Below are 23494 nucleotides of genomic sequence, written 5' to 3'. Positions count from 1 at the left end.
GGCACCATGCTGGGGATGACAACCTAGTATCTAAGTGGTGTTAGCTAGTGTCAACAGTCGCTGCGAAGAACCTCCTCCTGGTTCTACTAGTCGCCGCCGCTGCTTCCGTCCCCCCAAGTAGCGTCGGCTCGGCGTGTGGGGTAGGAGGATCACTGGTCACCCGACCAATGGTGATCGGCGCGACGTCTGGTCGACTGCGTGGCCTTCGGACCAAAGAGGGTGCAGCCTCCTCCTCCTCGTCCTCGTCATCGGTGATCCTCACGAGTCGACGATGCTTCGGAGCTTGGCTGGTCTCCGTCGGCAGCGCCTCCGCAGGGGATGGATTCACCGCCATTGGCCTTTTCCCCGCCACCCTGTCCTCGATGGTCGGGGCAGGGCGGCTCTGTTCCTCCTTACTGCTGGTGTATTGAGGACACCGAGCAACATCGCCCTCCGGCGGGTCCATCCCCGTAGGATTCTCCATACTAGGTGCCAGTGATGCGTACACTGCGCACCGGTCAATGTCTCCAATCTGCAATAGAACCAACGACAAGTCATCAACTAGGAGGAAACAGTATTCACATGGTAATACTAATGAATAACAGTATTTATTTACCTTAGGAGCTGGCCGTCCAAGCTTGAAGGCATGCACCCGATCACTGCTTCGAACGAAATTGTCATCCGATAAGTTGAACAGCTCGTTCATCAGCTGCTGGACCTCCGCCTTCTCCAGACCATCCGGGCACATTCTGGTCGGGTCTTGGCTCCCCGCGTACTCGTACGCCGAGTGTACCCTACTCTTGTAATGCATCACCCGACGCACAAGGAAGTTCCCGACCACTCATGGCCCGTCTAGGCGGGACCAGTCAATTAGGCTCATCAGATCTGCCACTTGCCCAGTGAATTCCGGACGGTTCGTCCAGCTAACCCTCTTCTCAGGGATGTAGCCCACGTCGCAGAACGTGGTGCTGCCCGGTTCTTCCCTGATGTAGAACCACTTCTTGTACCATTCGGTCCTCCATCCTCCGAGTTCTTGATTGTGAAGGAGCCCCTTTTCGATGAGGTCGTTGAGGGACCGTGTGTTGCTCCGGGACTTCTTCCATTCTTTGGCCATCATCTCGGCCCTCTTCTTAGCATCACTCTTCGCCATCTCAACTCTCGAAAAGTCTCGAGCTTGGTTTTGAGGTTCGAAGGTATTGAGGAAGATGGAGGCTCGGCAATAGTATGCAACTGCTGGGTAAAAAGCAAGGATACGACCTTGAGCTTTTATAACAACAGCTTCGCCTCTTCCACTTCCCGCATTCTTGGGAAGTGGGTGGATCCTGCAGCGGCTGCGGCGTTTCGGTTTTCAATAATTACCGTCAGTTAATATGGTGGCTTTTCTGCATAATTGGTGTTTTCCTTTTCTTGAACCACGCAAAGAGCGGTTGCACAGTTACCAGGCGCACCTTTTTACGCAACAGTCTGACAATGCCCCAGGATGCCTTGTCTCATCACGCATTAATGCGACGGGATGCTTTTTCCAAAAGACAAGTGGATCTGGTGGAGGACCGTGCATGACATACTCGGGGACTGGTCGACCAGCCCTCCCACTTGAAATTCTAGGGACTATATCGACCACCGAGCATTATATGCTCGGGGACTGGTCGACCAGCCCGCCCATTTGAAAGTCTGGGGACTGTACCGACCACCGAGCATTATATGCTCGGGGACTGGTCGACCAGCCCACCCATTTGAGAGTCTGGGGACTGTATCGACCACCAAGCATGATACGATCGGGGACTGGTCGACCAGTCTGCTCCATCACAGGCGAGCATGATATGCTCGGCGACTAGTACATTCAATTGCATAACTTCCAGCTCGGTAATTTTAATTTTTTAGACCGTGTTACAAGGCTCATACTTCGCCTTCGAGCAAGCTCGGGGACTACATCGGTACGATGCACCTAGCGATGTATGTTAGCATCAGAAATTATAAGATAATTTTCTTTTTAGACCTTGGCACCACGTGCCTATGTCACCTACTACCAGGCTCGGGGACTAAGTGGGCACACTTCACCTTGCGGTGAATATGCTTGCTTTTTGAAAATCTATACTTTTCAGAAAAGTAAAGTGGGCGCACTTCATCAGGAAAAGAAATCTTTTTTTGATTAAGAGCACCATGCGTTCTTCGAACAACCTACTTCTTCGATATCAATGTTGATCAACTGTCTTTTGAGTTGGTTAAAATACCGCTGCAACTGTTTGGGCGACTTTTCTGCTTATCGAAGACGTCAAGCCTCACTGGTCGAAGAAGCTCAAGACGACGTGTTACATCATAATACATGGTGCTCGGGGACTAGCTGTGGGGGTATAAACCCCTATACCCTTACGGCTAGACTTGGGCCAGGAGGCTTGGCCCATCACGAAGACAGTTCGAGGCTTGATCCAACTATTCGGAGTTTCACGCGAGGAAACAAGACGTGGAGATCAAGCAGGATTCTAGTCGGTTAGAATAGGAATTGATATCATAATATCTATGGCAATTGTAACCGACTAGGATTAGTTTCCAGATTTGTAACCCTGCCCTCTAGACTATATAAGGATAGGCAAGGGACCCCCTAGGCACCTGATCTCAACACAATTCAATACAATCAGACGCAGGACGTAGGTATTACGCCCACACGGTGGTCGAACCTGGATAAAAACCTTGTCTGTGTCTTGCGTCACCATCGAGTTCGTAGCTTGCGCACCGTCTACTGATAAACTACTATCGTAGGTATACCCCAAGGTAGACTGCCGACTAGGTTTCGTCGACAGCCTCATTGCCACCATCTCGCCCCAACGATGCGACATGGCTCGTGGAGATCTTTTCACGACCCCACACCACATATCCTCCCTCCTCGCTCTCTCTCTCTTCTTACTACTCCCTCCTCGACACATGGTGGTGAACCCCTCGTCGTACCGCCATGGATGAGCCCAAGCTCTCCCAGCCACACGCGTGGACAAGCCCACACTGTGGTGAATCGATGTAGCAATATAGGCACTTGTTGCACACCGCGGTGAGCTCGGTGGGTGAGAAAATGTAACACCCTAGGTGTTAAGCATGCACTTAGTTTCATAAACTCACTTATAAGCATTCTCATCAAGCATAGCATGAGCATAGCATCACATAAGCATACTAGCTTTTAATTTGTGATTTTATGTGCTTAATTTAAATGAATTAAATATGATGAAATTAGTATGATTGCTTCCAAAATGCTTGTGATGACCAAAGTAGGTTGAAATATGTTTTAAAAGAATTAAGAACAATTTTGTGAAATTTTTGGAGCTCTGGAATTTGAGAAATGAATTTTATACAAAATTCCCTAAATGAGTTTAATTAAAAACCTAGAACTAGTTTTGATTTGTAGTTCAAATTCTGTTTGGAATTTGGACTCGCACTTTGAAGCAAAGTTGTAGGGTATTTTGTGGGGAACATTTCTTCGTTTTACCCCAAATGCTGAAACACTTTGCAAAAGCTTCAAAATCCATATTTAAGCTCTTTTGGGAAGAAGAAATTCAAAAAAAAAAAAGAAAATGGGGCAGGCGCTGCTGGGCCGGCCGCCTCCCTTTCGGCCGCGCGGCCCGTTTTTCCCTCCTCCTCCCCGCGCGCGGACGCGCCCGCCTCTCCCCCGCCAACGGCCACCACGTGGCAGCCGTACACCGGCGACGAGGGTCCACAGCCGTCTGACCACGCCTTGTGGTCGGGACGCCGCCCCGCTCCCCCAGACTGCCTCCATTCTGTCCCCTCCCCACTCCCTCTTCTTCTCCACTCACGAGCACAGCAGCAGCCGCGGCGGTGCAGCCGAGCTTGCCATCCCGACCGCCCGCGTCCGATTGAACCCGCCCCCAGCTCCGCCTCGACGAGCTCTACCCCGTGCGCTCACTCTCGGTCGCCCGCGTCAAGGTATTGGGCTAGATTCCATCGCCGCACCATGGCCGGAGCTCCGACGAACTCTCGGTCCGCGTGAATCTCTCCCTTCCCGACCCTCTTTCTCCTCGGTAGCGAGCGCGTTTTGGTCACCGCACCGCCGCGAACCCTCTGCGCCTCTCCGTTCACGCTCTCTCGACCGGAGACGGCCGGACGCCGGTGGCTCCGCCGTGCGCCATTCCCGCCGCTAGAGACCTCCTCCGACGATGTAAGTTAGCGCAACGTGTTCGTCTCGCCGAGACAAAGCCGTAGGTGACGGCCGCGCCACCGGGAACCTCGCCATCGACAAGAGCCGGTCGGTCGAAGGCGGCCGGAGTACGGCGTGGCTGACCAGTGGGGCCACGAACCTTGGGTCCCGCCTGTCAGCGTCTCTGCGGGTGTGGATCTGGGTAGATCTAGCTTTTTCCCCTCGGTTTTCTTAAATAAAGGTTTTCAGAAATCCATTTAAATCTTGTTTATTTCATAACTTGAGTTCTACAGCTCCAAAAATGGTGAAATAAAGTTTGGTGTGTTCTATAAATCCAGATCTACAACTTGGTGTACTTGCATGTCATGTTTATATAACTTTTCTGTGTAAATAAAATTATTCCATGTTTTTGCTGATATTTAGAAAATGCATAGTAATTAGAATATAACTTAGAAAAATGTAATTCTTGTTTTGTGAGCTTTGCATGGATGTTTAGTCTCTGGGAAAAATATGTAACACAATATTTCCTGTAGGAATTAATTTATGATGATTTAGATGCTTGCATGGCAATGGTTTATGATTTTTAATAAATAATTGGATCATGCAATTAATCTAAAAATTTTTATGGACATTTCTTATGTTAGTAAGTAATTTATAAAAATATGAAATCTGTTGTTTGACACTTTATCACCAGTAGGGTATGTACACTTCATTATATTGAGTAAACTTGTGATTTTTGTATAAGCCAGATTACGTGTCCAAATATTATGAAAAATTGGTGGTAGACTTTATAAATAACCAGTGACCTACTGTAGTTTTTTAGAATTTATTGATGATCAGAAGTATATGCTATTGTTGTAGGTCTAATAATAGTTAAATAAATTAAACCTTGTTATGCATGAGATAAATAGAATAAATGGTGTTTGGTGTATCTTTGAACCACCATGATAGCTTGTTGGTTGGTGATAACTTGTAGAAGAGAATGCAATAGATGCTTTACTTTGGGTTACTTGTCCTTGGATGATGTTGACTACCTTGTAGAAATAGTTTCTTGTTTCATCCATGCACCATGTCATGATCATATTGTATTAACTTGCATAAGCATTGCACCTCGGGCATCTCATACTCCACTCATGAGCACACATGCATCATATAGGCTCGCAGGAGAATGAGGTGGGACCCGAGGAGCAGGAGGAGACCCAGGAGCAGGAACTTCCGCAAGGACCAGAGCCGCAAGAAGACCTACAGGAGTGCCCGGACCATAGGCCTAGCACTTTCGAGAGAGGCAAGCCCCGGAGCATTCTAAGTCTCCCTATTCTTGCTAACTTAATTTGATATATCATGATTGTTTTACTATGCTGCATTTAAGTGGTAGGAATTGATTGATACCGTTAATGCATAGTTACTCCTTGATATCACCACCTGTTTATCTACCTTGTACTATGTAGATAGGCTCGAAGTCTATGCTTAGCTTGCTTAGCGCGGTAGAAGTCGGGTGATTTCTTGTCACCTGCGAGATATAGGTGGATACCTGAATATTAGTTCTCAATGCTATGATGAAAAGTAACCAAATGTGGGAAAGAAAAGTGAGACCGGGCAGGATCTTATGGTGGTGTTGACCGTAGTGCCCCTGCCTGTGTCGATTAAGGACCGATCGTTGACGGCCCTCTTGTCATGTTGAACGCATGTCCCACACTTAGCTGGAAGGATAAGTCGTTCCGACCGCGAAGCCTGAACACTATCCGGGCCGGGAATCGGCCCGATGTACGCGCTGTATTAGTGATGGTTGAGGAGAACGACGAGGGTGCGGTGCGCAACCTTGGTAAAAACCTTGGATACCTCAGTCGTCAGAACAGTCCTCGGGTACGGGCGGTGCCTGTCGAACTTGCGAATTGGTCCTGGATAGTGTAACACGGTGACCTGTAGCTCACTTGATCAGTGAGTGTGGTTTGTGTGGGGAATAAACTCGCCAGCTAGTCAGAAATCGATTCGAATCGCCATCGCTCCTGGATAGTGAGCACTTGACATGAGCTCTGTCCTCGTAGTAAGGACTATGAAACACTTGGGTTATGATAAGTAATGAACTATGAATGCTATGATAAGGTACTATCATATTGCCATAATCTTGTTTGCAGTAGTACAGGTGCAAATCTAGATGGTAGGTAATAATACCTAACTTGAGCTAAATAAAAGAAAGGGGACACCAGGATATGCTTATAGATGGTTATTGCTTTTATGCAAAAAGGTCTCAGCTACCCCACTATACAGCCTTCATGATCTTTGAAGAGTCTTTTATTTTTGGTTTATGACGGGTAAATCTAACTGAGTACATTCTCATACTCAGGGTTCCATTCCCATGTTGTTTTGCAGATGGTCAGATGTACTATGGGTATTGCATTCACTGCTTGTACCCAGCAATGGGTGATGACTAGACCAAGGGCAATGGTCACTCTACCTCTTCTTTTGCTGTTGTGGGAATGATCGAACTATGGCACTGTATCAGACTAAGTGTGTGTTACTTTAAAACTATGATGCTTCCGCTACTCTTGAACTTGGTTTGTAATAACTATATTTGAACTCCGATGTAATCTCTAAATGTTGCGAACTGGATGTAATTGTGGACGGTGATCGCTGGACTTATTACGATCTTGGTTGTATGTATGCTTTGTGGTTTGAAATCCTTCGAGATTTCACAGACTACCGGGATTATATGGGCTTAAGCTTGATGGTTCAACTATGTAAATGGTCACTCTTAGGCTTAATCTCCTATAATTTGGACGGTTCTGTTACAGAAAATATCTGCCAGAACTGGCATGTTCGGCCTATAAATAGGCCCGACCATTGCCATTCTGACCTCGCGCTCTCTCCCACTAGCCTCGCCTTGAGCTGAAACACCCTATCTCCCCCTTCTTTCCTTTTTTCTCTCCTTCTTCCTCTGTTTTGGTTTCCCCTAAATCAGGCGCTGTCGGCGCCATTGACGCGGCCTTCCCCCTTCTCCCTCTCCGCTGCTCCATTGTCCAATTGTGTTGGTAGGTGAGTCCTTGAGCTCCTTCCCTCTCTCTGTCATCACTAGCGTTGTCATCGTTGACGTGGCAACCTAGCCTACTTGTCACTCACACACACGCGCTGCACACACATAGTCTAGGTATAGTTAAGAAAATGCTAGGTACACCTAGATAGTGTACATAGAAGGCTATAAAACCACTTTACTGTCTTAGAAAAATTCCTTGAAAACTTATAAATAACCTAGATGATTTAGGGAGTTCAATCATATAGTTTGCACCTTTTTTCATGCACCAAAAAATTCATATAAATTCCATCTAGATAATTAGCTATAGAATAAACTTATAAAACACATATCTTTTGCATCCTAGCTCATTTTTAGGTGAAACCACCTCTAAAATTGACCAAAAATCTAGCTCTATACATTCACCCTAGTGCCACCATATTGTTCTATGTTTGCTTTCCCCCTTTTCTTGTGCATTGGCAGCCAGTAGTATTATGTGGTAGCTACGCTAACAAATGACAATGACTACCAGGAAAGAGAAGAGCCCGACAATGTTGATTTCCTTTGAATGGTTCTATGAAAGATTTTACTTGTATGAAATTCTAAAAAGTATATAAATTTTGGCTAATCAATAAATCCTTGTGAAATTATCCTAATAAATAAAATTGCCTTCCCCGGCAATGGCTCCAGAAATGCTTGTTGGTATATTTAGCATCACTTCATATTAAGTTGTCATCCCTAACATGATGCCAAATCCAAGGATAAAAATAATCTACACGCAATAACTCTAAATAGAATATATCTGCAAGTGCACAGATATTTCTCCCATTGCAGCATTTCACCTAGGAAGTATTCCGAATATCGTTGATTTATTTTATGCCAAAAGGATAAAGCAACATTCTATCTTAGGCTTAGGTGATCTTATATGAACTAAGAAAATTATAATTATGTAAATCTATCATAACCAATAGTACTAATGCTTTAGCGATAACTAATCGATAAAATTTGATAAATGATAAATGATAACTGAGTAATGAAATAAATGGTATTCCAGAGATAGAAAATAATGACTCACTAATGTAGCAAGACAACCATGATATTCAAATAAATGAAACCTATGTAATTACTACTATAAAGTCTACAACCTACGCCATGCTACATATTTTTATCTATAGTGTGATAAACTTAGAAAACATGATAAGGAGCATCAACTAATGAGGGTTTTAAGACGCAACCGTCACCTCCTTCGCGACTGCGCTCTGCTAGTCCTACGTACAGGGGGTGGACTAAAGAGGAACCAACACAGCTATCACCTATGCAGACTACCACATGACTCGGCATGTCAGGGTGCCTCCATAGGTACACAAAATATCTAGACACCACGTCTACATACCGTGCACCACCTGACTCACTCGAGTATTGAATTAGGCGCTTTACGATCATATAACAATAATCATCATAATCCATATCTATATCAAATATGCAACTAGAATAAACTAAGAACTGAATAAATAGCAATATATTGAAGTAGAGCAAAGTCATAATGAAATACAAGATAATATTACCAATTTCTAGAAGATAGATCTGGAATCCCGAGCGGAGCGCCCGATCTTTACTTGAACCTCGCTAGATGCCTATACTAAGAACTTGAAGAACTAGAGCTCTACTTCTAATCTCTGTAAACCCTAACTTCTGACTACTCTTAACAAATGAAGCAGGAGGAATGAATTGAATCTAGGGTCCCTCTGGGAGGGGGGGTCTGCCCCTCTATTTATAGCCTCATGGGGTGCACGCGCGCCGTTGGATCAAACCGACTTAACGAGCGGCCGAGATAACTCCTCAAAGGCGGTGGAGGAAGCTTCTAGAAGGGGAGGCCAAACTCCTCAACGCAGCTATAGGGGGCCGGGCGGTGCCAGGGTGGGGCCAGCCAGGCTAACCTGGTGGTCTCTACCGGTCCCCTTGCTCCGAGAGTCTTCTAGAGTCTTCCTGATCCCTCTGGTGCCCTCCTTCCGGCGCGGATAAGTTTTGTGGCGAATTAGCACCTTAATCCCTCTTTGCAGCATTTTTTGAAACAATCCTTGAAAATCACAGAATATGCAAAACTCGTGGAAGTTGTCAGTTTAAACCCTATACTAGTGTGTTTTCATATTTTCCTTTAGGTTTGAAGTTCTAATAATATTTCACGTTATCGACCGTCAACAATAGAATGTCTGCATTAGCAGCCAATTCTCCATCCCATGATGAGGACACTCGAGTATGTAGTCTTGAAAGCGCTCCCAAGCTTCTGGGACTGTCTCATCATGTTGTTGCTGAAAACTTGATATCTTCCCACGCAGAGCATTGGTCTTGCCTGTGGGAAAGAAGTTCACCAGGAAATTAGTAGAACATAGTGCCCACATATTATTCTTCTCCTTATTGGCGTAAAACCACTGCTTTACTTTCCCCAAGAGTGAGAATGATAAAAGGCAAAGTAATATAGCATCTCTAGGGACGTCCTTGATAGTGAAAGTGCTGCAAATCTCTAAGAAGTGTTGGTGATGAGCACTAGCATTATCATGGGCCTACCCACATAACTGGCTTGCTTGCACCGTATTGATCAGCATAGGCTTGAGCTCAAATGACCCATTAATGTCCACAGCTAGCCCACTACGGATGTTGGCCGTAGTTGGAGCTGAGAACTCACGAAGTGATTTGTCAGCCATGGCGTCAATCTCTGGTGTTAAACTTTGAGTAGGATGATCTTCTGTCTCAGGAGGATTGGCAAGCTGAGATGTTGATGATGTTGATTAGTTCCTTCTCAACCTAGCCTTTGTCTTCCTGATCAATGTCTCCGGATTATCAATGAAGTTATCTAGGAGATCAAACTTGTTCATACATTACCCTACATATGATAAAAATAGACAAAAAGACAAGGGTAAAGCTGCATGAGTGAGAAGGGTGGATGGTGCTCAATCCATGAGTTGTTGCAGCGATGCTCATTATCCTTTATTGCTTTCACCTACCCTAGTAATGGTGCCAAAAATGCTTGTTGACACTTCTTAACGCAACTACTAAAAATAGACTCTAAAGCTATCCCTAGCAACAACGTCAAAATTACTTAACATCACTTAAGCTAGGTTGTCATCCCTAACATGATGTAGAAGTGCTGGTATTAAATCTATATGGTTTTCTAGGAATAAATAAATAAATAAATAAAGGATCCACAAGCGCACAGATAATACCGATGTAGCATTTTAACGAGGAGTATTCCAAGTATCGTTATTTATATTTTTACCACTGGGAAGGGACTTGCAATGGATAATGAGCAATGAGCACTGCATGTAATCATGGAGACCTTAACCATGTCTTTATCTATCTCTCATGCAGGGTAAGTGTCACATAAGATAAATATATGAATATGAATAATAAGTGACAGAGGATAAATAAGAGTTCATAGCCATAAGATAAACATGATAATCATCTCAATTAGATTACTCTAAGTCTATAGCACTAGCATGGTATTAGGACAATCTATAAGAATAAATTCTAAGTATCCTAACTATATTGTCAAAGGACTCAACGGGACTGTCACTCCTGCGATCTACCTCAAGCTCTGGACTATAAGGGGTAATCACAAATAAATGCGGTCTAGGCACCTCGCCTACACAGTATCTATCACTTACCCATTGGCCTAATGAGTAAGTGCTATACGATCCTATGCATAAACATAATTCTAATCTAACTACGCTAAGCATATAATCAAAGTAGACTAAGAACAATATAATTAAGAACATAAGCAAATAGAATAAAACCAAATCCAATATATTCAAATAGATCAAAGTCATATTCATAGTAGCAAGAACTAATATAAATATAAGAAAGAGAATAAGAGTTTACCAAGAACTGAAGATTGATCCGGACTCCAAGATTAACTTGACTCCTTCTAGATATATTCCTATGTAGCTACGCTAAAGAACTATAGAGATCTAATTAAGATGATGGCTAAGAACCTATAGAGACAGATCCATTCGAGAGACCCCTCTTTGTCTAATTCTTGTCAGAGAATAATAAACTTTTCTATTTTTCTCCTCTTCTCCAGGGAGGCAGGGTCTTTATTTATAGCCCCCTAGGAAGCACCATAGCCCTTGGATCAAACCGACTTAAACGTGCGCTTAAGATTATCCTCAAAGTCGGTGAAGGCAGGATCCGCGAGGTTCACCCTCAATGGTCCAGCTGGCCGGGTAGCTGCCCCTGACAACGTGGGGCGCCCGCCCCTACCCTATGGCAAGTGGGCCCCACCTTTCTGGTAGTGTCTTCCTGAGCCTTCTAGAGTATTCCTGAGTTGACGTTTCACATGTTCTCTCTATGTAAATCTGACATGTGGACCGCCTTTTGTTTTTATTCCGATAACCCCCTACAGAAATAGACAATCACCAAAACTTGTGGAATTCTATTAGTAATAACCCCTATAGCTAGATAGTATTCTCATTTAAGTCTTTTCTCATGCTATGTTGACGGTTAAAAAGAGTACTTATCTACTGTCAACACCTACCAAGGCCAAATATTCCATGCACTTTAGTAGAAAGGAAATCCCACCGTGCTACATGCTAGTATTGAGCTTAATCAAGCTTTTGTTTGAGTCTTAGTTGAGAAGCTCGTCATGCTAATAAGATCAAGAATCACATACACCCACCTATATATTGCTACTCTCACACCGAGAGGTACACACAAACATACCCATTCCATCATATTCTACTCTATGGCAAACATTTACTCCTCATAATTTTAATTGTCAAATCTAGGTATGGCTATCTAAAAAAAGAGAGAGACATGTGTCTTAGCAAAGAGAGAGAGAGAGAGAGATAGCCATACCCATACAATCAAGAAGAGAAATGCCTTAACAGAGTAACCACCACAGTTATCACACATGCACACTTCTTGATCTATAGTATGACTTGTTGCTCCTTTGATCCAATTGCTTGACTTTGCAACACTATGCTTAGCATTGTATGCACCACATCCCTTCCTGTTTAGAAACTCCACAAATAATTAGTGATAGGATTGCAGGCATCATGCACAACCTTTATGGTGAGGATATATTTCCACTTACATATGAGAGACTGAGTGTGCCACAGAAATAACTAGACATGCTTTCTTTGAAAAAAATGCATGAAAAACTCCATATGATTTGATTGAGCAAAAAGACATGGGTAATAAACCCTCTTTCTAGCTAGCATGAGTTCTAATCTTAAGTCCAGGGAAGGTGATGAGTTCCATGGTAATGAAGGTGAGAGGCATATGTTTTATGATGTCAATATGTTAATCAGAGATTGATCATCTAATTAAGGTATATTATATATTAAGACTTAATCTTTGCTCAGGGACGAGCAAAAGGTAAGCTTGGGGGAGCTTATTGATGCTCATTAGATGCATGTTTTAACCATCAACAAGACATCAATTCATGGATAAAAGAGACATAGATGATAGGGAATTTGGTTTAAACTAATGGAATTCCACTTGTACATGAGTTTTATTTGTATGTAGGGAAAATGTCGAAAATGTACAAGAATTTGATCACTAAGAGGTAGTCCAGCACCTATGGGCCCACTGGGCCTAGGAGGGTGGCGGGCGCCAGGTCTAGGTGGCGGCCACCATGGCCCACCTGGCGAGTGCCACCCCACCTCCTCTACCACATCACCAATCCGTGTGACTTCATCTGTGGCAACATCTGGAACGTCGAAGTAAACTCGGTTTCATCCGAAGGCAGGGAACAAGTGTCACATGGATTGTGGTTTTCCACCACATGCACAAATGTTTCTAACAGATGCCAACCAACTTACCTGTGAAGCAAACCACCTCTGAGGATGATTTGGAGGAATCAGATGCTATGTCGGTTCAAGGGAGGTGGCGGCCGCCGTAGGATCCTAGTGCCCGCCAGCCATTCCTGGCGCCCGCCACTCCACGTTGCGCTAGGAGCTTTCTAGTCACCTCTGTCCTATAAATACCCCCCTAGTTCGACTGTATTGAGGGAGCCAATGTAGAGAGAAAGCTAGTTGATTCATTTGTGCTAGTGTAGTCCACTCTCTAGTGAGACTAGTAGTGAGAGTGAGAGTGAGAGTGAAGAGCAGAGTCTGGAGCTGTAGAGAGGAGTCTTCTAGAGCCTCTGGTATAGCTCTTGTATTTCCCTCTTTGTAAGTACTCTTGCATTATCTGTTTCTACTTTCAGCATTTACTTTGAGTACTTTACTTATTGCATTGAGTGCCTTTACTTATTGCATTGAGTGATATACTTATTGTTTGAGTGCTAGTAGTTCAGTTATAGATAGTTTAGTTATCTTGTTTACTTGTAGTATGGGTTCTTCACCGCTAGTCGGTGCTCTAGTTCTTGCATAGGATTAGAGTAGTATCTTATAGTGTAGGCATGGTGTTTAGAATATATGTTACCTTGGATTGTGGCTAGCCCTCCAGATAGCTGTGGTAGTGGCAGGTGGTGACAGCCCTGTTTTCCTATGTATTCTACTATCTTGGGGCTAGTTTTTAAATCATAGACCTCGTTGTGCGTCGTGCTTGATCAACCTTGTGGTGAGTTCAGGACGCATACGGTCCGTAGTACTAGTTAGGATTCTTGATTGCTAGATTAGATATTCTTGAGCTAGATAGAAATTTGGCTTACACACTCTAGGACCTCTCCTATTACGTCTAGATTGTCTCCTATTTGGTCGTAGCTAGGTTATCACTTAGTCTATAACCCATATTCAATTTATTAGTATTTAGATCACCCCTGCTAGATTAGGTTGTTCTTAGTAAATTCATTAGAGTCATCTCTTAGCCATATATAGCTTCCCTATGGAAATAAATACAATACTTGGTACTCCCAAGTGAAGTGCTACAACCGATATATTCTATGCGCTTGTGGAATCTCTAATAGACATAAGAATAATCAGTAATATTTCTAGTGCCATTATTTAGAGTAGGGAATTATCTCTAATTCTAGTAGTGACATTAAGAAGTATTTCTAGCACCGTTACCGGAGATTAGGATTTGTGTCTATCTTTGGTGATTGCGTTAAGATTTGCCAACATCCACCACGACGACACACATGGACCCTGTCATGGCTGGGAACGTGCCCTCGCCACCACGTCAAGCACCTTTGCCCCAAACCATGATGACCCCAAGCTGGCACATTAAACCCCAATCTTGTTAGGTTGCAGTGTTTTGAGCCACTGTAGCACCCATCCCCGATGGCAACAACTTGTGTCCATGTCTTCACCAAGCCAAACCGCCGGTGAGCCACCAAGAACCAAGCTTCTAACCTTCTTCCCCTTCTGTCATGTTCTAGACTGAGATCGGCCTTCATGTCACAATTCATCCACTGTTACAAGGAAGCAGAGGTCCCGTTGGGCTTTTTACCGAAGATGTGACACCTTCCTGATGCCTGCTGCACATCTTGGCCAGCTGTAGTGAATCCTAGCCATGTTTAGCTAGCCAGAGAGGCAGTAGCAGGCTTACAGCTCATCTATGCCCATCCTTGGCACCAGCAAGGTCCAGCCCTCCAAAAACCTGTTGACGTCAATGTCAACAAACCCTCGCCCTTCTTTTTGATATCATACATGCCATGTATCTTGCTCATGTATGCATCTTGATCTATCTATACTTGTTTCATGATCTATCTATATCTATGATTGCCTGTGTCATGCCATCGTGCCAGTCTATTTATCATTCTATCTATCTTTTGTCTCTATGGAAATGTGCTACATCATCGTGTCGTTTGTGTGATCGATTCTCAGTTGTGTTCTGGCTCTTGAGTGTGTGCGTGTGTTTGTTGTTGCCTGTGGATCGTGCCTTAGAGCCGGTCGAGGAAATGGTAGTGCGTTTGGTCATTCGATCATGGGTTCATCACACCATGATCGTGATGCTGAGCATAACTCATTCCCTATTTTAGTTAACCCCATTGCGGTATGATGTTAGCTCCATCCCTGTCCCTAGGGTTTGATCATTGCGGACTCGATATTGGTAATGACATGGTTCTTACCCACACTTTCTGAGTCCTCTGTGATCTTGTCTAGTGGGATGCAGAAGGAGCAACCTTTGTGGAACAGTCGGAAGCCAACTCATTTTGGTGAAGCTCATGGCCGCGAGTCCACCTTTACCCCATTTTTCGCATGTTGTTAATGGTAGATAAGTACTCTTTTTAACCGTCAACATAGCATGAGAAAGGACTTAAATCAGAATACTATCTAGTCATAGGGATTATCACTAACAGAATTCCACAAGTTTTGGTGATTATCTATTTCTGCAGGGGGTTATTAGAATAAGAACAAAAGGAGATCTACATGTCAAATTTACATTGAGAGAATACGTGAAACATCAACTCTGGAATACTCCAGAAGGTTCGAGAAGACACCACCTCAAAGGTGGGGCCCACCTACCATAGGGCAGGGGTGGGCGGCCAGGCCTGACAGGGGCTACCGCCCGGGGGCAGGGCCAATCAGATTCATTCTCGTAGATTCTGCCTCCATCGACTTTGAGGATTAATCTTAAGCGCACGTTTAAGACAGTTTGATCCAAGGGCTGTGGTGCTTCCTAGGGGGCTATAAATAAAGACCCTAACCCCCTGTCTCTGAGAAGATCAAGAGGAGAAGAATTAGACAGAGAGAGATCCTTCGAATGGATCTGTCTCTATAGGATTCTTAGCCACCATCTCAATTAGATCTCTATAGTTCTTTAGCATAGCTACATAGGAATAGATCTAGATGGAGTCAAGTTAATCTTGGAGTTTGTATCAATCTTCAGTTCTTGGTAAACTCTTATTCTCTTTGTTATATTTATATTAGTTCTTTCTACTATGAATATGACTTTGATCTATTTGATTATATCGGAATTGACTTTATTCTATTTGCTTATGTTCTCAATTATATTGTTCTTAGTCTACTTTGATTATATGTTTAGAGTAGTTGATTAGAATTATGTTTATGCATAGGATCGTATAGCGCTTACTCATTAGGCCGATAGGTAAGTGATAGATACTGTGTAGGCGAGGTGCCTAGACCGTATTTATCTGTGATTACCCCTTATAGTCCGAAGCTTGAGGTAGATTATGGGAGTGACAGTCCTGTTGAGTCTTTTATATTCCTTCTCCTAATTATAAGGATTGTAGAGCACCATTATTATAGGGAAGTGATTGTTATATTCATGATCTTTCTTGCTAATATCACTATGCATAGATATAACCTTTTCTAGTGATGATGCTAGGCGTACTTGCACTAATCATTGTATGATTTGATAGTATAGTTAGAATATTTAGGATTTATTCTTGTAGATTGTCCTAATACCATGCTAGTGTTATAGACTTAGAGTAATCTAATTGAGATGATTATCATGTTTATCTTATGGCTATGAATTCTTATTTATCATCTGTCACTTTTATTCATATTCATATATTTATCTTATGTGACACTTACCCTGCATGAGAGATAGATAAAGACATGGTTAAGGTCTTCATGATTACATGCAGTGCTCATTGCTCATTATCCATTGCAAGTCCCTTCCTAGTGGTAAAAATATAAATAACGATACCTAGAATACTCCGGGTTAAAATACTACATGGGTATTATCTGTGCGCTTACGGATCTTTTATTTATTTATTTATTTCTAGAAAAGCATATAGATTTAATACCAGCACTTCTACATCATGTTAGGGATGACAACCTAGCTTAAGGGATGTTAAGTAATTTTGACACCGTTGATAGGGATACGTTTAAGAGTCTATTTTTAGTAGTTGCGTTAAGAAGTGTCAACACATGTTTATCCTAACCACCTCGTATGCTTGTACCAACCTGACTTTTTTGGCCCCGCATCTGGAAGCTTCCTCCACCGCCTCCAAGGATGCATCTCGGCTGTGTGTTAGGTCAGTTTGATCCTACGGAGCATATCAACCTCATTGGACTATAAATAAAGAGGCAGACCCCCTCCAGAAGAGAGCCACAATTCCTCATGTTCATTTGTCAAGAGTAGATAGAAGTTTAGGGTTTCCAAAGATTAGAAGTAGAGCTCTAGTTCTTCAAGTTCGTAGTTTAGACGTCTAGCAAGGTTCAAGTAGAGTTGAGCGCTACGCTCGGGATTCCAGATCAAATTGTCTAGGAGATCGGTATTATATCTTGTATCTCAATATGACTTTGCTCTATTTCAATATATTGCTATTTATTCAGTACTTAGTTTATTCTAGTTGCATCTTTGATATAGTTGTAATTCATGATGATTATTGTCATTTGATCGTAAAGTGCCTAATTTAGTACTCAAGTGAGTTAGGTGGTGCATATTATGTAGACATGGTGTCTAGATACATATTGTACCTATAGAGGCACCCTGACGTGCTGGGTCGTGTGGTAGTCCGAGCAGGTGACAACTGCGTTGGTTCCTCTGTAGTCCACCCCCCGTACGTAGGACTAGCAGAGCGCGGTCACGAAGGAGGTGACCCCCGTGTCTTAATATCCTCATTAGATGATGCTTCTTATGATGTTTTCTAGTGGTTCTTCTATAAATGATAATGTGTAATATGGTGTTGGCTGTAGACTTTATATTTAGTAATTAGATATGTTTCCTTTACTCTAGCAGAATCTTGAGATAGTCTGTCTACATTAATGAGTCTCTATATTCTACCTCTGGAATATCATTTACTTTATTTATTCAGTTATCAATTATCATATCATTATTTACTTATCATTGCTAAAGTATTAGAGTTATTGGTTATGTTTACACATTTATCTTCATCATTAATGCCTATGATTAAATTGTTTATCCATCTGTCCATTGGTTTAATTGTTTATCCACTAGTCTATATCTTTATCCTTTTGGCATAAAATAAATCAACGATACTTGGAATACTTACTAGGTGAAGTGCTATAATGGGAGAATTATTTGTGCGCTTGCGGATATGTTATTATTATATTTAGAGTTATTCGTGTAGATTAATTTACCTCTAGTTTTTGGCATCATGTTAGGGATGACAACTTAACGTGCAGTGATGTTAAAAATACCAACAAGCATTTCTGGCGCTGTTGCCGGTCACATATATGAATTTTTGGATAATATATATATATATATAGGATAGGATATATGAATATAAAGGAAATTTTTAATCATTAGGATAATTAATTAGAAAATCATATAATAATAGTTAAAGATAAAAATAAAACTTATAGGTAGACCATAACCTTTTGCTTTAGCAGACTTATCCGTGTTTTGTCTATGTTTAAATATCTCATTATAGGGTAAGTGCAGGATTGATTGTACTTTAATTCTTATCATCAGGAACAACCATACGAAGAAGGGTCCTACACTATATTGAGAAGCCATGGCTGAGAAAACTCTACGTGAATTCTTTGCTCCAAGCACTGAGAACATTCGTGTTGGGCCAACTTTTAACATAGGAGAATGTTGATATTTACTACCATCATTACTAAAAATAGAGATAAACCTTACCTCTAACAACAACGGCAGAAATGCACGCTATATAATTAACTTGTCAATTAGCAACTAGCCACTTACTAACATTTCTAAACATAAAGTCGGTTGTCATCCCTAATTATATTGCTAGGAAATTATTATAGATTTACATGTACTTAATGTAACTAGGCAGATATAAAAGATATAAATATAATATGATTGTAAACTAAATGGGTTCTGCAAGCGGACAAATAATTATACTGTTGTAATATTTTACCTAGAGAAGTATCTAGGTTGTCGATTTATATTTATACCACTAGGAAAGCTACGTGTTAAACTATAATCTATTAAATTGATAAGAAACTATGTAGAATGAATAAATAATATTACCAATGCCATCTAATCTACTCATAACACACAGAGGTCACAAGATAAATATGGGTAAATAATAGTGATAGTATAATCATCAAGTATCATAATTAGGGATAATCATCAGAGCATCTACTAGTCATAATCATAGTTAGCCATTGGATAAACTAGGAAGTTGGATCTAAGGTAATTCTATAACTACATCAATGAATAACTCTAATTAGTGCAATTACATCTAGAAATCATTATTAAGCTAACCCTATATCATAATCACATGTAAAGAGGTATCAACTAATGAGGGTATTAAGACACAAGGGTCACCTCCTTCGCAACCGTGCCCATGCTAGTCCTACGTACGGAGGGTGGACTACAGAGGAACCAACACAGCTGTCACCTGTGCGGACTACCACACGTCCTGGCACATCAGGGTGCACTCACAGATAAACAAGATATCTAGACACCACGTGTACATATTATCTACCATCTACCCAACGATCGTTTAGGTAAACGCTATACGAGCAATTACATGAATTCAATAAGATCAAACCAACTATCCAAGACATATAATCAAAGTATACAATGACTATTGCAATTAAGAACATATGAATCGATTAAGAATAAAGTCTCCCTAATATATAATGAATGCAATAAAGTAAGAACTAGATCTATTACCAAACACTTGCGCTCCAGACCGACGCCAAGGGCTCCAGATCCCGATGAAGAACTAGATCTCCTCTACTTCTAATAACACTAACTAGAACTATGAACTAGAAGGCTCTTGATGAACTTGAAGGCGCTTGATGCTTGATGGCTTGAGGCCTTGATGAATAATGAAGTCTGCCTCTAGGGGGGTCTGCACACGTATTTATAGTCCGGTGGGAGTCGCGCGCGCCGTCGGATCAAACCGACTTAACAAATGGCCGAGATGACTCCTCAAAGGTGGTGGAGGAAGCTTCCGGAAGGGGGGCACCAAACCCTAGAGCAGGGGGCCGGCCGGCGCTAGGGTGGGGCTGGCCGGCCCCACCTGGCAGCCGCTGGTTCCCCTCTCGCGTCGAGTGTCTTCTAGAGTTTTCTTAAATCCTCTCGTGCTGTTTCTCGTGGCGGATACGTTTCCGTATTTGATTTTCGTTAGAGTCCCTCTTTTGCAGCTTTCCTAAAATTCACCCTAGAAAATATAGAATATACAAAACTCGTGGAAATTGTTAGTTTAAACCCTATACTAGTGTGTATTCATGATCTCCTTTAGGTTTAAAGTTATAATAAAAGTTAACATTATCAATCATCAACAACTCCCCCAATCAGAAGGTAGAACAATCACGTCAAACACTATGTCTCAAATTCTTCTGCAAAACAATTATTCTAGAGTTTTTATAAGTTTTCAGAATGAAAATCAGAGCTTAATTGCATAACACCCTCAAGTCTCTCAATATATGTGGTATTTATGGTTCTTTCTTGAGGCATTTATACCTCCTATAGCTAAAGATATATATATGGTGGAGCTTATAGGAGTGCTCACAACAAAGATAAGCATACTTGCAATGCATGTATTGTAAAGTCAACTAATGGATCCATAGATAATCAAGGCATACAATCAAACCAAGGTGTGCATGTGTATGGAATATGGTGGATATGTATATTTGTGGTAATTGTGGCTAATTTCTATTTCTTTGGGAATAACTCTCTATTGAAACTTTTTAGAAAAAACATGGGCTATCTTTATTATCCCCTTTGTCTTCTCTTTTTTTACAGGGAGGCGGGCATCTAGTACCCATTGTTTTAATTATTGGGACACTTGTCCATCTTTTACTCCCTTTTCTTCTTTTATATTTTTGCATAGCCACATGTATCCTTTGAATACAATAAATGATTAGAGAGATAAGAACTTAGAACATTAAAGACAAGGGTTATCCTATGGGGTGTTTGTTGGTGTTTACTCCTAGTGTAGGAATAATGCATATATGAACGGGAGTGTGTACGTGATCTTGATCTAGAAAGCATGACAAGACTCTCATAAGGTATACGACAAAGGTTGACTAAACTCAATGCAAAGCAAGCAGCATCAATGTGCAAAAGTTTTTCTAACTCTAAATGTATATTATATCTGGCTTTGGTAGGAATTAACACTTTGTCATACAAGAGCTCATCATGTAGGTTTCTTTTTAGATTTTCAAAATAAATCTCCAGAACTTAGTATTGCTAGGAATAAGAGCAGCTCAGACTTTCAATGATCATATCAACCAACTACCTAGACTTAGCTCAAACTTATACCTCCACAAATTGCAGGTTCAGAGTAAATCTTTGAATTCAAACAGTAATGTCTAAAACTTGAGAAAATCTAACGTTGGAATCTAGGTAATTGTAAAGAATAGAGCAACTATTCATCATCAAGACAAAATTTAAATGTTCATCAATTTTATTTGGTTCTAGTTTAGACTGACTCTAAACAGGCTCTAACACTTAACTAATTTTAGACTCACAAAAGACCCTTTGACTTGTGGACATTCATGTGCCCACATATTTTTGGTATTTTTATTCATTAAGTGCCTGCGGTGAGACACGACCCACAACAAACGAAGGGGGTGGAAGGAGACCGAAGAAGGAACAATTGTCTTGAATGCTACGCTCCGCAGCTTCCAGTGAAGGCAAAATGAGTCAGGCAGGAAGAGGAAGATCGTGCGGGGAAAACGGGGTTCGAACCCGTGACTTCTGGCGTCATAGACCAGCACTCTAACCAACTGAGCTATTTCCCCCTTTCGTAACTACTGTCGATTCAACAGTCACCTTCTGGTTACCTTTGTAACTATACCAAAACCAAAGTAGCTGTACAACAGAATGCCCTTCGACTTTAGTACTTTTTTTCTTTTGACGACAGTAGAACTATATAGACACGATAATCATTTAGGTATAATTACCTGATAACTAGGGGACGCTCCTCCCCCAAGCTGGATGTTTGCAATACTTGGTGTAGATGTCCTTCAGAGCGAGCTAGCCAGTGGCGAACCTGGTGGGTGCCACCGATAGACTCTCTCCTTGCTATGATGTTATTCCTGCATAGTCATACTCCAACAAGAAAATCAAAACTCGAGGCTTGTATTTAATAATGGGTTAGCGGTCAGCCAATGACCCTGTGATTATTCTTATGAGCTAATTTTGTCTGATTTAAGCAGGATTTTATATTTTCTCTTCTCTCCTCCCCCCCCACCCTTCTATATATGCACCCGCACTCAAACACGAATGCTATATATATATATATATATATATATATATATATATATATATATATATATCCCTAAGGGGTTACCATACGTTTATTCACATGGGGCTTTGGTATTTATGATGTAGTAATTAAAGCAGTAAATATTTTTATTATTTTTTTTGTATTAATATGCCAAGAGAAATAAATATGCTACTAAGAGTATTAAAGCAAAATTACTAAGGCATGCAAATTTAACTAGATAACTACCATTCTGACCTTATGGCTAGGGTACAGAATTTAAAGTCTACTGATAGGTCTTATATAGTGGGGAGGACTTACTCAGTCGGTTCATTGTCTGAGATAACCTCAATCAACTCCGTCTTGCGTTGATGTGGTACGTGCGTCTTCCTCCCATCTTGCTTCTATCTCTTTTGCTTCTTCCTTCTCTAGTTCTAACTCTTCAGCTTTGTTCTCCTTTTCTCAGACTTCTAATCGGGCTAAGATCTCCTCCTTCTCTTTCTTGGTGATCTGGTCCATCCTTTTAGCTTCTTCGGCCCACTCACTCCATCAGAGTGCGTGCGTGTTCTCTTCTTCCTCCATGATGTGATCTTTATATTTTGCAATCTTGCCAGGAAAGTCTTCCCATCCGTAGTGAGGCTGGGCAGCCTGATGGTGGGCTTGGTGTCTTTTCCTGTTGCGTTCCTTCCTGATCTGCTCACGGTTAACTAATGTTCTAAATTGACAGCGTACCTTTTCGGCGGGTAGGTTGAAGTGGATATGCCCTGATCCGATGTAGTTGTTGGCTTTGGCTGTGTAGAGGAACGCTCTTCCCAAGAGGTTCAGGATCTCATCGTCTCCCTGCATGTCAAGTACTAGAAAATCTGTAGGTATATAATGTTCTTGAATTCTTGCCATTACATCCTTGACCATTCCTTCCGGGAATCTTAACGATTGATCCACCATCTGCAACTGAATATGTGTTGGGTATAAAGGTAAATCAAATAATTCATCATATACCTATTTTGACATTACCTTGCAGCCTGATCCAGTGTCGCAGACGGTGTAGGGAAAGGTGGTGTTGTTGATTGTGCAGTCAATGATTGGAACTCCTAGATCACCTCTGTTGATCGAACATGGCTTGGGTAGCATATGATCATTTTTAGTGTTGAGAGCGGTGATTAATTGTGTTGTCTTTGCTTGCTTGGTCTTCCTCCATCTTCTATTGTTCTTCTTCTTTGGCATTGATTTCTGTTCTTGCTTTCCTTGTTGGTAGAATTGCTTCAGGGCTGCAGGAGCTTTCAGGACATGGTTCTTGAATGTGAATCTCTCCTTCTTGTCCTTGATGGATAGGACAATCTTGGTGTGCTCCGCATAGATGATG

At 41.9% G+C, this 23494-nt stretch overlaps 1 protein-coding gene and 1 non-coding gene across 2 annotated transcripts; both read right to left on the bottom strand.

Annotated features, from left to right (window-relative positions):
- On the bottom strand, positions 41–23076 carry LOC110437239. The gene is made up of 2 exons (XM_021465618.1): positions 22864–23076; positions 41–511 (listed from the first exon to the last, which is right to left on the bottom strand). Exons 1-2 carry the CDS (start codon positions 23074–23076, stop codon positions 41–43), a joined length of 684 nt encoding a protein of 227 aa, XP_021321293.1.
- TRNAH-AUG lies at positions 21594–21667 on the bottom strand. The gene has a single exon. It is a non-coding gene; the product is annotated as a tRNA-His (tRNA).

The sequence above is a fragment of the Sorghum bicolor genome, chromosome 7 (genome assembly GCF_000003195.3).
Source record: "Sorghum bicolor cultivar BTx623 chromosome 7, Sorghum_bicolor_NCBIv3, whole genome shotgun sequence".
NCBI lineage: Eukaryota > Viridiplantae > Streptophyta > Magnoliopsida > Poales > Poaceae > Sorghum > Sorghum bicolor.
This window is presented reverse-complemented; position numbering and strand designations above follow the sequence as displayed.

What these genes read in the sequence shown, in the direction of transcription:
- LOC110437239 (XM_021465618.1), bottom strand. Translation starts at nt 23,076, where the DNA reads ATGGTGGATCAATCGTTAAGATTCCCGGAAGGAATGGTCAAGGATGTA. An exon ending in TCAACCTACCCGCCGAAAAG is followed by an intron (nt 512 to 22,863) that starts GTACGCTGTCAA and finishes GTTCTATTGCAG; the next exon opens with ATTGGAGACATTGACCGGTG.